Here is a 16,500-nt window from a genome sequence, read left to right as displayed (position 1 = left end):
GTTCTTTGAGGGTTTTTTGTTTTTTGTTTTTTTGTGGATGTTTAGTGAGTACGGACCTTCGTTTAAACGACGGCCGTGGCACACAAGTTGGGAGGGAAGGAGAAAAAGGTTTATTTAGGAGTGTTTGTTTAGGAGTGTTTTTTTTTTTTTTGGGGGGGGGTTTCTGGTATCCGTATACCGCCTATAACGGGAAGACCCGAGAGGAGCGGATATGGGATGACTCCTAGAATCAGCAAAACTCACGATGATCAAAAAGACTCTCCCAAATGCTGGACGGACGTCGAAGGGTGGACTAGGTGCAGCAAGCGACGTGGGAGCGATAAGAGAGAAACCGCCCACGTCTTCATTTTTGCGCAACAGCTAGCAGCCGATTGTCTTCTACTTTCGCTCCTCGAAGGTGTGAGTCAAAAAAGGGGGGCGAGCAGGAGCTACATACCTTGTAGAGTTGACAATTTCGATCCCTAAACGCGTTGGTCGGTGCTCGAAGTGAAAACGACTCTTGATGGGAGATAAATAGTGATGGGGGTGAGCAGAGCAGAGAGGGCTGGTTTTTGGTATTTTGGTATGTTGGGGGATATTTTCCTTTTTTTGAAGACCTTCGAGAAGAGTGTTTGGGCAGTGGTGGTGGTGGTGGATAAAAGATGAGGGAAGAGGAAGAGAGAAGGGGGAAAAGAAGACCAGCCATCAGTGGGGCCGAACAAACATCTTGGCGTATCCAAAACCAGCCTTGCTTGCATGTGTGACTCCCCTTCTTGAAACATCGACACGCCAAGACCCAATCATGGGATACGATAAAACAAAGCCCCAGAGACCAAGACGAGGCTCAATACCGCTACCCCAACGGGGCAGCAGGGCTTTTGAATAGCTCGCAGTTTTTTCATTCTATTCGTTTTCCCATTCCTTTCCAGTTTAATAATATAATATCATGTATCAAAAGGGTGGAAGAATGCTAAACGCGGCATGATGGCCCCGCCTTGTCAATCGACTTTTGGATTTCGTGAAACAATCTCTACATGCAACCACAGGCTACAGTTCTATGGGGATTCTGGTACTGTACCGGTGTCATACTGGTACGGTTGCTGTAGCACCCAGCTATTATACCTCTGCTGAGAGAAGACGGCAAAATGGGGAATGGAAGTGGGCCATGATCTACCGAATGGAGTCCAAAGGCTGCTCCATGACTCAATTCCCCTCGTTTATTCGAAATTATACCGATATCATGCCATACCCGCAGAAATTTTGCACGCCTGGCCCCACCAGTTCTGGAGTTGCGATATGATGCCGGTAGCAAACACATACGGCAAAGGGACGAAGCCGCTGTCGTACTTGTACCATATCCCTACCCGATTCACCACCGTTTTCACCCCCTCCTCAGGTATGTATCATACATACTGTAACCCACCACCAACCGGTCGTATCAGCAAGCTCCCCAATGACCTTGCCCTCAAACCACCAAGATGCGATGGGGTAGGCTAGCGATAGAGGGCCCTTTAATGCTCATATCATACCGCTATCATTCACAAGAGCAACGCATAGGCCACTCTGCCAATCATGAATGCAATCTAGATCCCTGTGGAGATCATGTGAGTATCATAAGAGCCTCAGCTCGAGCTGGCGTCGGTGAACCTTGGCAACGCTTTCAGTAGTCTACCCGAGTATAGTGGTGGAACCCGGGAGAGCCTCAACACTATCTTACACCCCAAGCCACTGCCGGATACCGGCTAATGACATGGCCGGCAGGATACTGTGAATTCACTCCTACAATTGTGTAATGGCGGAAACAGTAACCAACCGACAATGCTGGCTGGGGCTTTCCGGACAGCTGATTTCGGGCAGATATATTGTGGACGTTTGCTGGTTAGAAGGTGCGGCCAAAAAATACTGATCTCGTACTGGTCATCAAAAGTGCCGGTAGGCGGGGCAACACCGGGGAGTGCCCATCCTGGTTACCGCATCTTAATTAATTGGTGCTTCAAATAAGAAGAATGAACGGAATACCGGTATCATATCGTATGAAATACAGTGACTACAAGAACCCAAACGTTCCCTAATAGAAGATACTACGAGTCCCCAAAACAGACTACCCTCTCCTACGGCCAGTTTGTCACTCAAGTAGTCCCCGATTCACTCGAGATCACTATCTTCTGAAAAACAAAATAATAGAACTATAAAATACTTATTGCCCCTCACCTTCCGGAGGCCACCATGCTATGCTGGGGTTGTCATGTTCAAGCTCTCATACTTATCCTCAGGGTCCAATAACACACTTGAAATGCAGCCACTTCTATCAAACTCACGGCGAAACAACCAGCTCCCCCGACTAGGGGCTTCAATCATTGTTTTCCAGCACACTCTCTCATTCGCCCCCCACAAGTCAACAGTCCGAACGGCTGTTGTTTCTTAACCCCCTCCATACTGTGGACGTGCAGTGTAGTGCCCTCGCATTGCCACTGGCGTCCGACTTGCGTGTTATCAGCGGAGCTTGGCCACTATCTCCTCTCGAACGTTGCCATACCAGAGCCGGTCCCCCGGCACGAATGGGATCAGTGTAGTCTACCGGTTCCACACATCAAAGTGCGTTGAGTGTGGCCCTGCTCGAGTATAGCAAGGGGGAGAGCGAATTACAGTAAACACCGAGCAAAGCAAGCGAGATAATACGGTAGTTTTCCACCAGATCCCCAAGAGTACTGTATAATACGAGTACTAGTACAGTACCGATTCGCATAGAAATTCTGCGCTCCTCTTACATTCAATGGCTCCTGGGTCACCAAGAACCTCACGTTGCACAAGCCCAAGCAAGGGTACTCGGCAGGGATTATCCCCTGAACTTTCATCCCTCGAGACAACTGTGGCCTCTTCGCGCCAGGCCGCAGCAAATTTCTCCATAATCCAACTTTCCCTCTTTCCACCTTCTCCCCGCAATCACACTCCTAGGCTTTTCACCCCCTCCATAGCAGGGCTTTTCCTACTCTCTTTCTACTGTTTTCATTTATTCACTCATTTTCACCCCGGATACGGTAACAAAATCTTCTGATTTTTGCCCTATCCCACCGGAATTTAAAATGGGACGAGGCTCACGGCTTACCCGTCTGGATGCCTTCACCAAGACGGTGGAGGATGCGCGTGTCCGGACCACCTCTGGGGGAATAGTTACTCTCGTCAGTTTGTTTGTTGTGTTCGTTCTGGTGGTTGGTGAATTCCGGGAGTATCGGCGGATTCAGGTGCTCCCGGAGTTAGTTGTTGACAAGACTCGTGGGGAGGTCAGTCCATTCCGTTCACCACATATATCATCCCTCGACTCCCTCTCCCTCACAATCTCCGAGAATACGAAAGAAGGCCAATCGCTAATAGGGGATGACAGCAACTCCCCATAAGCCTCAACATAACATTCCCCCACATCCCCTGCGAGCTTCTAACCCTGGACGTAATGGACGTCTCTGGCGAGCAGCAATCCTCAATAACCCACGGAATCCACCTAACTCGTCTAACCCCCTTCCCAGAATCTAAACCAGTCTCCACCACCTCCCTGAACGTCCACGAGGACACGGCATCCCATCTTGACCCAGCCTACTGCGGAAAATGCTATGGCGCCCCAGGCCCCGAGAAGGACAAGGGCTGCTGCCAAACCTGTGAAGACGTGCGCGAGGCGTATGCATCCATCGGCTGGGCCTTCGGCAAGGGAGAAGGCGTGGAGCAGTGCGAGCGGGAACACTACGCCGAGCGCCTTGACGAGATGCGCGAGGAAGGATGCAACATAGCCGGGCACCTCAGCGTCAACAAGGTGATCGGCAACTTCCACATCGCACCCGGAAAGTCCTTCTCAAGCGCACAAATGCACGTGCACGACCTCAACCAGTACTTTGCCAGCACAAAGGAGCACACCTTCACACACACCATTCACCATCTCTCCTTCGGCCCGGACCTCCCCGCCAACGTCAAAGTCCAGCGTAACCCCCTCGACGACTCAAGACAGGTCACCCAGGAGCGCAGCTTCAACTTCATGTACTTCATCAAAGTCGTCTCAACCAGTTACCTCCCCCTCGGCACCTCGGAAAACTCTTACATCCCCGGCGCGATAGAGACGCACCAGTACTCGGTGACCAGCCATAAACGCTCCCTAATGGGCGGCGCGGATAAGGAGCATGCAAGCACTATTCATGCCCGCGGCGGGATTCCGGGCGTTTTCTTCTCTTACGTATGTAACCCCCCCACAACCTCCCCCAGCTAGTATCCAGTAGCTGATATGAATAATAGGACATCTCCCCAATGAAAGTCATCAATCGCGAAGTCCGCGCTAAATCCTTCGCGGGATTCTTGACGGGTGTGTGCGCCGTCATCGGTGGAACACTCACGGTTGCCGCGGCGATTGATCGGGGATTGTATGAGGGTGGCATGAGGGTTAAGAAGTTGCATCAGGGGTAGTGCGTTCGTTCGTGAGTTTGTGGGGTAATGAGTTATTAAATAAATTAATTGAACAATTTCTACGTGGGAGTGTCCACCCCTTATTTTTCCCATGTCCGGGATGAGGGAGAGAAAGGGTGACCCGGAGGGGGAGAAGTAAGTCGGCGTGTATTTGTATTGGTTGATTGTTGGGCCGAATTGATTGATACGATAACCACAATATGCTACGAGGTTGGCCACCTGCTCTTTGCATGCATAAATTTCTATGATACTGAATGTTACAGTCTTTCCTTTTTTATTTTATTTTTTTCATTTTCCCCCTTTCCTCTTTCTTGTTTCCTCTTTTTTTTTTTTTTTTTTTCAATGGAGGTTAGTTTCGAGTGATTTTTCGTGGACAAGTTTGGTACTGTACAGTACATGACAGGTCGATGAGGCCCCATTTGGCGCGCCAGAAATACTATTGTATTTCCACCCACCTTTACGCAGCGTTTTTTGCTCAGCCTAGTGTTTGGCATGTCACACGTACTACAGTATTGTTCAGAAAATATGATACTACAGGGACATGTCAAGGTCCCCAAATACTCCATTAAAAGACCCAGCACCGCCAAACACATTCGTTTATGGAAATATGATACTACAGTATTTTTTATTTTTTTTGGTACATGCAAAACAGGTCCTGAATCGACCGATTTTAAAACAACCAGCCACCTACCCAACCCGCGAACAAGCGAACGAAAATAAGCAAAGTACCGCAATAAACTTTCAAATAAGATGGGGGTTTTTTTTTTTTTGTTATAACGAAACTACCCCCTTCCCTCCCTACCAACGAAGCGGAAAAAAGGTCACTCCTCACCTTCCCCTGACGTCTCGATTACTCTCTCCACCTCCCTAATCAGCTCCCTAATATTCGGCCTATCCGCGGGCTCAACCTTCAAGCACATCCTGACAATCTCCTTAACCCCCTCACTAACAGGTCTCTGTCCCGGTTTCCTCCCGCCCAACCTTCCTTCTTCGGGGAAGGTATACGACCCCGAACACACCGCGAGGGCAAGACTCCCACCAGACTCCTCAGTAGCCAATTCGAACGGGGAGTCTCCATAGAGCGCGCAGTAAAGGGTGCAACCCATGGACCAGATATCGACCTTCTCATCGATGACAGAGCCAGTCTTAACGTCGAAGAGTTCTGGCGCACGGTATGGCATTGTGGAGTGCTCGGCGGCGTTATCCTGTACTGAGAGGGCTAGCGTGCGGGATGTTATTGGTGTGGGCGCTGGCGTCATGGAGCCGAAGTCCATAAGTATTGGACGGAGACCGTCATCGTCTATCATTACGTTTCCGGGCTTTATGTCGCGGTGGGCGTAGGCTCTTATGTCGCCTTCTTGGCCACCCTCTTGGGTGGAGAGGACGTCGGGGGTCATTAGGGGCTCTGTGGTTTCGTCCGATCCTCCTCCTGCTGTTGCGCCGGCACCAGCACGCACCTCGCCGGGCCGCTTCAAACGGTGTTCATGTAAGGCCTGTAGTCCCCGACATACACCCAGGAACAGCCGCATTAGCCTGCCCTCCGGAAAGATAGTGTGGTTGATCAAGTTTGCGTTGATGGCGTCTTGTAGATTCCCTCGACGGAAGTACGGTAGCAATATGTAAACCGTTTTCTGCGATCCGTCATCGCCATCATCGCTGCGGCCCAGGGTGGTACTCGCCGAACGGTCGCTAGTAATTGTGTAATCGACGGATTTTATCACGTTTTCATGATTGAAGAGTTTGTACGCTTCGACCTCTTTCATAGCGCGTTGGACAGATTCTTGACCGAAAGGGCCTTGGTTGGCATGCTATCAGCCATGTTTCGCTAGAGGTAGAAGGGATAGGGGAAGTGGTAAGTACAGCGAATTTTCTTAAGAGCATACAAAGCCCCTGCGTTATCTTGTACCAGATAGACATAGCTGAACCCGCCCTCACCGAGCAATCGCAGGATCTTGAATGATCGATGGTTTATGGTTAAGTTCGGTGACGAGGGGAAGCAGGACATGCAGGTGGTAAGGGAATAAACCAGGTCCAGGAAGTATTGCGCCATCTTGGATTGGTGTGTTTCCTTACAATCTCATCAATCGATTAACAGGGAAAGTTTTTCGGATAGCTTATTAGTTGGTGGTTCGTGGAGGTGTATTTGTTCGTTTGCTTGCTTGCCCGTTGGCTGGTTGGCTGGAAAGGGGGTATCGGTATGGTGTTGGGGTTGTCAGTGAGCGAGCAAGGGAAGATTGCGGCAAGGTGAGGTGAGGCGAGGTGAAAGAGCTTTGGTGTCAGAGCAGAGGTTCGACGTTTGGCAGCGGCTGTACTGTCACGTGATTCCATTACCTTGTTTTGGGATACCGGTGCCGGTAATCTGATGGTGGGGCTCTTGGGGGTGCTCTCATACGATATCATACAGTAGTCTATCATACCGGGTCCTTATATACTACCGTAGAGGGGTTTATGGGGGGGTCATGACTTATCACTCATTTGTGGATTTTTCATTAACGCTAGAATGAGGACCGGTTGCGTTGAAATTGGTGTCTATATTCAATGGGTTGGATAGTCCCTAGGCGTTTTACGATGCAACAAATCCTTCGTTCAAGCCCCTAAAGGTTGCTGGCCCGACAGTTCGACTCTCTGAGGTACAGGTAAATTATCTCTGCCTTAGCCCGAGCAGACGACAGATGCTCGGATCGTGCGGTATCATGGGTTATCATATCCCACTGGGTAGGGGTTCGGACAAGCCATCCATTGATTGTGTGTGGTGTCGATTAGACTACGAGTATTTGCCTCCACACCTTTTCCTTCCATGTAACACATGCCCCTTCGCGCGTGTCCGTTGCTCTTTTCTGCGCAGTCGGGGTCCCCGCGGGTTAGGGTAATTTACGAACTCCACATCTCTAGATTTCGTCCCCCTCTCAACACCACCGGCACCGGTAGATCGCCCGGACTCATGGTGCGGTATCATAATATTATGATAATATTATTGTGATGAAATTCGTGCTGACGTGCGGCTGTTAGTATGATAGTATGATATCAAAATCAAAGTCATAAACCGGTGATGGACCATGCATCTTTGAACATCCCCGGTCAGAGTCCATGATCTAGTCGTTCTACCAAACAACAAAACCTCGCTCCTGACCACCTAGACCACTAAAGGTGTGATATATTAGACTATGATATTATAAGAAATCAGCTTTTGAGCCTCGGAACACCATCCTATCGTACGGAAAATTCTCAACCCCAGACGAAACCCGGAAACCCCGGCACCGGGCCTCTTTTCTCAAGCGTGGGGGTGTGCGAATCCATTCCATCACCAACTAAGCGCAGTATTTTTATGGTACTCGTAGATGAGGGTGGAGCGGAATTGGGTCCGATGACACTATAAGAAATCATCATCCCCTTCCCTCACGGAAAATTTCCTCTCTCCTTGTCGAAAATTTCACCAACAATACTCGACCCCGATGCCTTACGGTACGTACGCAAAATGCATAATCATATGCGATAAATATGTCAGTAGCAGCAGCACCACAATCTCGCCTTCACTCTGTCCCGAGATAGCACGCGTTTTGGGTTTGCTGCGCTGCGTGATATCTGAAGTTTATCCTAGACTTGACACTTTGAGTTTGGCATTGTGCCGGTATTGGCTCATTCGCGAGTGTTAATATGCTGACTACAGTAGGAAGCATCAGAGTTTGGCTTGGAGGGGGTGGGGGTAGCTGAGACGCTGGAGCCTGGAGGGGTCAGACAATCGGAATGGGTGGCTGAGTGATGGTCGGGTATGTTCCATTTGCTGGATTGGATTCTCTTTCTACCTGCATGAACTTGCATGATCTTGGAGCTTCGCTACCATGATGCGGCTCTGTTTCACATAGCCTACGAGTAAGTGAAGGTGTCACGCGTCTTAAGTATTTTTTCTTTCCTTTTTTATGACTTTTATGATATATTTCTTACATTTGCCTTAGAGGAGTTTTGGAACTCAGAATGGGGAGGCCCGGAATGAACGGAGTTGGCATTTGTATCCGAGTCGATTCGGACCGGACAATTCCTCTTTTGACGTACCTGTACCACACAAGGACGCGGGAAAGGGGGCAACTTTTAGTCCTCCGGCCTATGATGCCAGAATCGCGGATCGATCTCGGGCCGTTGGCTTGTGTTTCCGGATTAATCAGCGAGGAAGCAAGCAGCTGGAACCTGGAGGAATGAATTTTGCCGTGTCGATAAACGTGGAAATGCCGCCGGCGATCACGGCGCACGACAGCCGATTGGCCCGTGGCACCTCTTGCACTTCCTGGTATCGTAACGGAGATGCCCGGACATAACTCGTGTAAATCCCGTTAAAATCGATAGCCTAACTTACCCTCTAGGACGCCCCCCAGTGGAATTGTTGTGTTGTGAATTTAGAGCCAGGGGAGCCCTATGATACCGTATGGTATCAGTTGCTCAAAGAGTGGAGGAGGAATGGCGGGTACCGGTAGATGTGCTGGCTACGGGGGTGTAACAGGAAGTCGGGCAGTCGAGTAATCTTTGAAGCTCACTGCTGACAGATCAAATGGGGCATTTGGGCTTTATATGCGCCGTTGCCAGCAGATGCCCTGGTTCGTACCCAACGCCACCTTTCTTGGTGTGACGGCTCTTTGACCACTCCCGAAGGTCGTTGGTGATAGGTGTGATGACAACGCGATATGGCGATCGATGCCGTAATTGTAGAGTTTTTCTTTCCCTTTCGGTGCTCTTGAGGATCGGTCGAGAATCCACTTGCTTAGATCCCGAGGCGAGGTTTACACATTTGTATGTGATGGATTAACTTAAATTACAGTAAGGACATCGTTCTCAGCAATCTGCCTTTCTTTGTTCCTCTTGTCTTTCCGTCTACGGTGTAGCCGTATTGCCATAAGTCTGGAGTAATCATGGTTATACCGTGTCTCTGATTCAACACTCTTGGTGGATTACTGACTCTGTGGAACCCTGAACATCCGGCATCCGTGGCGGCACTCGCGACACAAAGAGGAATTATTGCAGGGAAGCTGATCTCGTGCAGCACTTCCACTGGTGTGGATTTGGTTGCGTGACTTTGATGGGAACTTACTTGGGGCATGGAGAGCCTCGCAGGGCCCCACTCATGGATGCTCACGGAAATTCCGGTGAACATTCTCTCCGACCAACCGAGATATTGTTCAGGAGAAATTTAGGAGCACCCGCATTGTTCGCGCCTATTGGGATTTATGTGCAGTGGGTGGGGAGTGCAGTTATGTGGCTCTATCTAAAGTATTTGTTCCCCCTCTCATTCCATAGAATATCCTACGCTCTTACTCTTTATCCTCCTCCCTTTTGGCTATTTCGCTGTTCGGAATTTGGCACTTGCACACAGGACTGGCTACCGCCACGCCCTTCATTCCCATGCATACCGGTAGCGTTCACATCACTAAAGCTGGTTGGTCTCTAATTTAACACCTCACGTGTGGTATCGGTGTTTGCCTGGCCTCTTCTGGACGACCTACCTTTTCTGGGGGATTTTTATCTAGCCTCTTTCTTTTAGCTGGGAGAACAGAAATAGCTCCTTCATAAAGGACAGGGCTGTCGTAGGGGAATTCAGAAAAACATAAGCCAGAAAGAAACCTGCAGCTTTCCTTCCGTAGAGAATGTTTGCAGACGCCTATCTAGAGCCTTTGATTGTGTTCTCAATCCTCTCCGCCGGAGTAATTCTCAATCGGCAACGAACCCCTCAAAACAACGGCACTTGGTCGCCAGCTTCGTCATCGTCTTCGGAGGGACTATTATCATCTCCACTATTAGAACCGCAATACCGGGAGAGAAAGTTCTTCGGGAGGAGGATCCAGAGCCGGAACACTGCACGCTGGAAGCATACACTTGTATCCAGACTGCTGAGGAAGTTCCCGTTTCTGGTAGAAGTGTGGTATTGGTTACTGGTTTATTGGGTGAGTGTCGATATTTTTTTACCTGGAATCGGTGAGTTGAACTTGCTAATTGGTTTGTTAGACATACCAACTCGGGAGAGCCCTTACCGCAGTTACCCTCAAGTTGGAAACCGTTGTACAGGCACGTCTGAATGCTCTCTCGCTAGTCCGGCTTGAACAGAGTCTGGGTATCTTCTTGGAGCCAGCGATCCAAAGATACTTTCTACCTCAACCCCTTCTACTTACTGCTATTAATCGCATATATTCCTTTATCCATATCCCGGGGACAATTACCTTCATCGCATGGCTGCATCATTACGCACCGGCTTCGCTCTTTGAAGCTAGGAGACGAGCTCTGGCAATTTGCAACCTGATGGCGTTTGTCATATTCACTGCATGGCCATGTATGCCTCCTCGCCTACTTCCCGAGGAAGACGGCTTTGGGTTTATCGACACTGTGCATACGGGAAAAGTAGCAAGCGTGTGGACAACAAACAGGTTCTGCAATCAATTAGGTATATATATCCCTCCCCATCGCTTTTCATCCCTCACCCACCCTCTGAATGCCTGTGTTTCTGAAATCGTGAACAAGCTGACAGGGATTAATTTTGATACCTAGCGGCTATGCCATCACTTCACTTCGGGTACTCGTTTGTGATAGGATTGACCATCGCGACTATGCCTCCTTCGTCATCTCTTCATGCGAATAACCTACGAAGGAGAATCTTACTCATAATTTTCGGCGTGTCGTATCCATTGACTATTCTTGTGGCAATCATTGCAACAGCCAATCATTACATCCTTGATGCTGTGGCTGGTTTATTCGTGGCGCTGCTTGGGTGGCAAATTAATGGTGCATTATGTAATCTCCTCGTCTTGGAAGACTGGGTCTATTATCTCTTGAGGGTGCATAAGCCCTTCAGGGATTGTGAAGCCGAGGGATCGCAGATCTATGCAGCGGACAAGGAGGAGGGTGAAGAGGACTGGTGGAGGAAAGCATAAAGGGGTCCCGGGGGATGAACGAATGGGCTGGGTAACGACAGGAGGAAAAAAGGAATGGCAAAATATTGGCAGACAGAATGCAGTTCTCGGGCTCTACCCACCGGCTAGGATATACCAAACCGGATCGTTCTTGCAATCGGATGCAGCCATTTGATTGACTGAGTGACTTTATCTTCCTTTCCTCCATTGATTTTGGTTCATATAATGGAGGGGCTATTTTTCTTACTGTGGCCTAACTCCCGTCACATTTTTAACGGGATTTGTGCTCTTGATATCTCGTTTTTTGGATGGTGTTGGTACTTGACCCCAAGGGAATTTTGTTGATAGCAGGGTTAGGTTGGTTATTTGCGCACGATACTGTGCCTTGTGCCTTCTTCGGGGGGTGGGTTGTTAGTGACTGTATATACTAAGTAGTTTAGAGGGGGGGAGGAGGGGGTTATCCTGATTGGGGCGATGTGTATTACGGCAAGTTAATTGTGGATTGTTATGAGTGGAGTGCTGTGTCGGTACGGTACGGTATCACCATGGTATCGTCTCGACTCTGCATTATCGGACCCTGCGATTCCTTTTCGAAAGGGCAAACAAAGAAGTAGAGATTATGAGAATCCCATGCTGAGTCTATGAGGGTGAATTTCTATGGCGGGAATATGTGAAAACCTTTGACATAGGTATGATACCTTTTTTCGTAGTATTTTCACCACACACCAGCACCACACCTTCCCCAATTGTGGATTACAGTACTCGTACCGGCAGCTTCTGATGTCGATCTTGTTTTTCTGCCCCTACAACACAGATAGGTTTCTATGGCAAGGAACGAAGGAAACACAAAAGAAGCAGGGAAGATAGCGGTTCACCTTTTTCTTTTTCTTCAACTATCCAACCAGGGCTGGCCCTTTCGATTCACCCATCATCCGTCCACGATCAAAAATTCTGACCCTCCATCATCCATCTATTCCTCCCTCATAATCCCAGCAAAAGGACCTGGCCTTTTCCCTCCCGCTTTAAACGCTTTTGGTTTCAATCAGCACTCCCGATTCTAAAAATCTCAATTTTTTTCTGCTCTTTCCCAATCTTCTTTCCTCTCGTCTGCCAAACCAGGAAATTCGAAAAATTTCCCTGCTCCTGCCTTGTCCGGCGTGTTGCCCATAATTTTTTCCTTCTTCTGGTTTCTAGGGCGCGCATCCATCCTTGGGTTAGGACTTGGGACTTGGGCGAGGATTCGTTCCTTCGACAACCACCCATTACCACATCACAACCCTCGTCCTCCTCCAACCCTCGCTCTCAACCACACACCCTTCCTGCTTCACACCATCGCAACCACCTCGACCACCACACGTCCCTTCCCTTCCCTTCATCCCGCCCTTCTCCCCTTCCCTTCTCCCGCTCACAACAACCACAACATACCTTCACTTTTAATTTCCCTTCCTCACTCCCTCTCTGGTAAACACAACAACTACCATCTAACGAATTTCCCCATAACCAATTAACTTCCTCATCTACGCGTCTAATCAAATTATTATTACCTTGGCTCGACATGGCCAACGATACGCCATCACACTCTCCCAGGGAGAATACTGTCGCCACTACCGAAGGGAAAGCCGTTACCTCTCCGGCCGCAGAGAAAGACGCGCAAGTTGATAAACCAAACAATACTGATCAAGCTAATACAGACTGTGGAGATAAGATGGATGTCGATGAAGGCTCTGCGATCAAGTCTGAGCCGAAGACTGCGGTCGATGACGACACTACAGACGCGCCCAAGGGCGACCAAAGCAAAGCGGATGCTAAGCAGGCAGCCAAGGGGAGAGAGAATGTCGCCACTGGTTCTGGAGATGAGAAAGAGAAGGTTGAGGGGGCGGAAAATGATTCCGCTGACCCCTCCAGAAAGTCTACTAGACAACGCAAGGCAGGGGCAACCACCACACCCAAGCCTACCAAGAAGAAGTCCTCCGCCAATTTGAAAGGGAAGACTCCTAGATCTACCAAGAAAGCTGTCGTCGATGTGGATTACCAGCCCGGAATGAGCGTTCTCGCCAAAATGAGAACTTTCCCTCCTTGGCCTGCCATCATATTGAGCGATGAGCTTCTTCCCGAAGCATTAGTGAGGACGAAACCGAGTGGAAAATCCGGAAAGAAAGGCGAGGCCTCGGCTTCGGCCGCTCCTTCCGCTCCAACAAGCTGGCCCGTTATGTTTATGGGTACGAACGAGTAGTAAGTTTATTATTTCCCCTAGAAGCTAGTTGCTTTTTTATTCTCAATAATCGCATCTTCTCCTGGAACGCGAGATTACCGCTCTACTGTGTTTGCCAAAAAAATTCGCTCATTTCACTGCCTTTATCATTGCCATTCCGATTTTGCTACCTAGCGCACTTTCGTTAGAGGTCACGAGCTGACGCATGAAATCTTCCCTTTACACAGTTCCTGGATGAGCATTAGCAATTTGGAACCACTCGATGATGAAAAGTTGACCAATGCACCAAAGGGTTCCAAGAACAAGCCTCTCCAGGAAGCCTGGTCTGTTGCTCAAAATGGCTTAAACCTTGATGATGTCAAATCGTATCAAGATTCTGTGGAGATGGATGTTGATGAGTTTAGCGTCGAAGAAGGGGCTGCCGGACCGGGAGAAGGTGTGGGGGCGGAGGCATCTCCCGAAGTTGATGATGATCTTGAAGCAGAAGAGGTCGACGAGGAATCCGAGGAGGAGGAGGAGACACCTAAGCAGAAGAAATCGGCCAAGAAGACTCCGAATAAGAAGCGCAAGAAGTCGGATTCTGTTTCTGATGATGAGGACGATGCCCTTCCAGACAAGCCGGCAAAAACTCCCAAGAAGGCTGCCTCTGCGAAGACCCCTAAAAAATCGCAGGCCAAGGCTGTTCGGACTACCAAAGGAGCCAAGACTCCGTCAAACGGAACTGCAAAATCTAAGGCTAGTGGCAAGAGCGCGAAGAAGGGCCAAGCGAAAGATGATAAGAAATCGCCAGCTCCGCGTAAGAAGGCTGCTACCAAGAGCACAGACCGTGTAGTTGATTCCGACTCTGATTCTGCTCCTAAGTCGGGCGGGAAGAAGGGTGGCAATGGTGAAAAGAGAACCAAGGAGATACTGTATCTCAGGCACAGAATGCAACGTGGTTTCCTTAGTAAAGGCAAGATGCCGATTGCCGATGTAAGTCATTTTTCCAATTCACGTTTTCTAGCAAGCTCTGATCATATATTATGTATAGGACATGCCAGCTATGGATAAATACTTTGGCGTTCTCGAAGGTCATATCGATATTGATGGTGATTCTATTCGTGTCAGTCTACCTAGGACTTGGTTGGAAGGAGAATAACAATTTTACTAATGTGGTGACGATACTCTAGACGACCAAGATTAATAAGGTTCTGAAAGCGATTGTGAAGCTCGATTTCATCCCTAAAGACGACGAGTACAGATTCCGTAAGCGCGCTCTCGCTCTATTGGAGAAATGGGATAAAATACTCGCAGACAAGGTCCCTGGCTCCTCTCCCCCGGCCGCCGAGAAGGAGAATGGTATTAAGGGCGACGACGATGTCGAGATGAAAGACGACAGCAAGGATGCCGGTGAAAAGGAATCCGGCAGCGAGCCCAAGGCCGGCGAGAAGAAGATCGTCGATGTCAGTGTGCCATTGACCCCAACCAAGGAGGCAGACTCCGCCGATGCCACCGCTAAAGCCGCTGATGTGGCTTCTGCGGAGAAGGCTGAAACAGCAGCTGCTTAAAGCACGCACAGTATCTATCTCATTGCTTAGATCAAATGTGTCTTTTGTTTTAAAATATCCTTTCGGAGAAGGGGAAGGGTGGAAATAAAATTGCTTTTTTTTTTCTTTTTCCTTTACTTTTTTCTTGTTATGGAACGGAGGGCATCTCATTTTAACTCATTTAACTTTTCCTTTTTTTATTTACCATATTCAATTTACCAGGCCGGCCGTTGGACGGCAGATGGAACGGGGATTCCTTGGGCGGGACGAAAAAATCACAAGAGCCTACTACGACTACTACTACTACGGTGGAACGACGACAGCCACTGCTATCAAACAGCGGAAGGTGAGAGAGAAAACCCCCCCCAAAAAGTGAGGAGGGTTGTATAAGGGCATGGCATCGAGCGGAGGCGCAGACGGGAAAAACGAAGGTGAACGACAGAACACGATATATTTTGAGAGGAGAAGGGAAGAAGGGGAAAAAGGGAAGAAAGGACATGTTTCCCCCCCCTCAAACGCAGTGAGGCGGACTATTCGATTGATTGATTGATTGATTGATTAAAAACTGGACTCGAGGGAGATGAAAAGGTATTTTTTCTAATAGTAGTACCGGTATGTGTTTGTGTTGTTGCGGGTCATTACTTTTTTTTCTTTTACTTTTTCCACTTGTCTGGGGAGTTCTTCTATCATACTTTATTTTTATTTTATTTTTATAGTTCAGTTGTTGTAGTGGAAGGCTTGTTTTTCGTTCTGCGTTCATTTTTTTCCTCTGTGTGATTGATTGAACTAGTAGTGGTACTGGTAGTGGTACTGGTAGTGGTAGTAGCAGTGGTAGTTTGTGTGATATGTGAGGATTCTTTTTTTACTCTTGCTCTGCTGCCTTGATGTGTTGTGCTGCGATGGATGGGCGAGATTGGATGGGTGGATTGGGTATTTCTGGCTATCGTCATAGCTGACCTTTGTCCTGTCTGTCCATCCCAGCGACGATATTCCAATCTCTTGTAGTTCGGGCATGGAAGCTTTCTTCCTCTGCTTGTCTTGTCCACTTCCTTATAAGCCTTATATGCAATACCGTCCATCCGTCCATCAATCCATAAATCTCCCCGGAAGTCTGTTTCTGATTCTGCCTCTCATTCCATTCCTGAGCATCTTCCGTCCTTACTCCCTCTTTCCTTCATTTTTCCAAACACCTCATACTTTACGGTATCGTATTGCATACATAGCCTCCCTTGCGGTAATTTGAATTCGAAATTATCATTTTATATTTATTTGTTGGGGGGGGGGCATGAGCGCTCACTCGGGCGTTATGACATGTTTCGCCTTGTATTGTAGCGGGGAGCGAGGCGTATGATATGATACCGGAAGCGGGAGTTTGCAGATAGGTTTGGAGTGGGAGGGGGGGGTTAAGTGGGGTTTATGATACTCTGTTAGACTTATGCCGTGGGCTATGAGG

General features: G+C 48.8%; 5 protein-coding genes; 3 read left to right on the top strand and 2 right to left on the bottom strand.

The window, feature by feature from the left end:
- Positions 1-14: 14 nt before the first annotated feature.
- On the bottom strand, positions 15-685 carry GSTUM_00000849001 (uncharacterized protein; the record flags this gene model as incomplete). XM_002838128.2 has 2 exons in its annotated part: positions 15-220; positions 437-685. 2 exons carry the CDS (start codon positions 683-685, stop codon positions 182-184), a joined length of 288 nt encoding a protein of 95 aa, XP_002838174.1. The 3' UTR covers positions 15-181.
- Positions 686-2,865: 2,180 nt separating this feature from the next.
- On the top strand, positions 2,866-4,602 carry GSTUM_00000847001 (uncharacterized protein). XM_002838127.2 has 3 exons: positions 2,866-3,260; positions 3,362-4,195; positions 4,255-4,602. Exons 1-3 carry the CDS (start codon positions 3,063-3,065, stop codon positions 4,420-4,422), a joined length of 1,200 nt encoding a protein of 399 aa, XP_002838173.1. The 5' UTR covers positions 2,866-3,062; the 3' UTR covers positions 4,423-4,602.
- A 344-nt stretch (positions 4,603-4,946) lies between these two features.
- On the bottom strand, positions 4,947-6,787 carry GSTUM_00000846001 (uncharacterized protein). XM_002838126.2 has 2 exons: positions 6,283-6,787; positions 4,947-6,217 (listed from the first exon to the last, which is right to left on the bottom strand). The coding sequence occupies exons 1-2, from the start codon at positions 6,470-6,472 to the stop codon at positions 5,244-5,246; spliced, it is 1,164 nt and encodes a 387-aa protein (XP_002838172.1). The 5' UTR covers positions 6,473-6,787; the 3' UTR covers positions 4,947-5,243.
- Positions 6,788-7,859: 1,072 nt separating this feature from the next.
- GSTUM_00000845001 (uncharacterized protein) lies at positions 7,860-11,942 on the top strand. XM_002838125.2 has 5 exons: positions 7,860-8,318; positions 8,376-9,008; positions 9,064-10,349; positions 10,411-10,843; positions 10,948-11,942. The coding sequence occupies exons 3-5, from the start codon at positions 10,053-10,055 to the stop codon at positions 11,328-11,330; spliced, it is 1,113 nt and encodes a 370-aa protein (XP_002838171.1). The 5' UTR covers positions 7,860-8,318; positions 8,376-9,008; positions 9,064-10,052; the 3' UTR covers positions 11,331-11,942.
- Positions 11,943-12,630: 688 nt separating this feature from the next.
- Positions 12,631-15,912, top strand: GSTUM_00000844001 (uncharacterized protein). XM_002838124.2 has 4 exons: positions 12,631-13,541; positions 13,749-14,493; positions 14,552-14,623; positions 14,691-15,912. The coding sequence occupies exons 1-4, from the start codon at positions 12,865-12,867 to the stop codon at positions 15,066-15,068; spliced, it is 1,872 nt and encodes a 623-aa protein (XP_002838170.1). The 5' UTR covers positions 12,631-12,864; the 3' UTR covers positions 15,069-15,912.
- The last annotated feature ends 588 nt before the right edge of the window (positions 15,913-16,500 follow it).

The sequence above is a fragment of the Tuber melanosporum genome (assembly GCF_000151645.1).
Source record: "Tuber melanosporum whole genome shotgun sequence assembly, scaffold_227, strain Mel28".
Lineage (NCBI taxonomy): Eukaryota > Fungi > Ascomycota > Pezizomycetes > Pezizales > Tuberaceae > Tuber > Tuber melanosporum.
Note: the sequence above shows the minus strand (reverse complement) of the source record. Positions and strands in the feature narration are given on the sequence as shown.

Excerpts from the sequence above, each read along its gene's own strand:
- GSTUM_00000847001 (XM_002838127.2), top strand. The coding sequence starts at position 3,063 with ATGGGACGAGGCTCACGGCTTACCCGTCTGGATGCCTTCACCAAGACG. Across the intron at positions 3,261-3,361 it reads TTGACAAGACTCGTGGGGAG|CAACTCCCCATAAGCCTCAA; the intron begins GTCAGTCCATTC and ends AGGGGATGACAG. Across the intron at positions 4,196-4,254 it reads CGGGCGTTTTCTTCTCTTAC|GACATCTCCCCAATGAAAGT; the intron begins GTATGTAACCCC and ends TATGAATAATAG.
- GSTUM_00000846001 (XM_002838126.2), bottom strand. The coding sequence starts at position 6,472 with ATGGCGCAATACTTCCTGGACCTGGTTTATTCCCTTACCACCTGCATG. Across the intron at positions 6,218-6,282 it reads TGCTCTTAAGAAAATTCGCT|GCCCTTTCGGTCAAGAATCT; the intron begins GTACTTACCACT and ends ATGCCAACCAAG.
- GSTUM_00000845001 (XM_002838125.2), top strand. The coding sequence starts at position 10,053 with ATGTTTGCAGACGCCTATCTAGAGCCTTTGATTGTGTTCTCAATCCTC. Across the intron at positions 10,350-10,410 it reads ATTGGTTACTGGTTTATTGG|ACATACCAACTCGGGAGAGC; the intron begins GTGAGTGTCGAT and ends TTGGTTTGTTAG. Across the intron at positions 10,844-10,947 it reads CAGGTTCTGCAATCAATTAG|CGGCTATGCCATCACTTCAC; the intron begins GTATATATATCC and ends TTTGATACCTAG.
- GSTUM_00000844001 (XM_002838124.2), top strand. The coding sequence starts at position 12,865 with ATGGCCAACGATACGCCATCACACTCTCCCAGGGAGAATACTGTCGCC. Across the intron at positions 13,542-13,748 it reads TTTATGGGTACGAACGAGTA|TTCCTGGATGAGCATTAGCA; the intron begins GTAAGTTTATTA and ends CCCTTTACACAG. Across the intron at positions 14,494-14,551 it reads GCAAGATGCCGATTGCCGAT|GACATGCCAGCTATGGATAA; the intron begins GTAAGTCATTTT and ends TATTATGTATAG.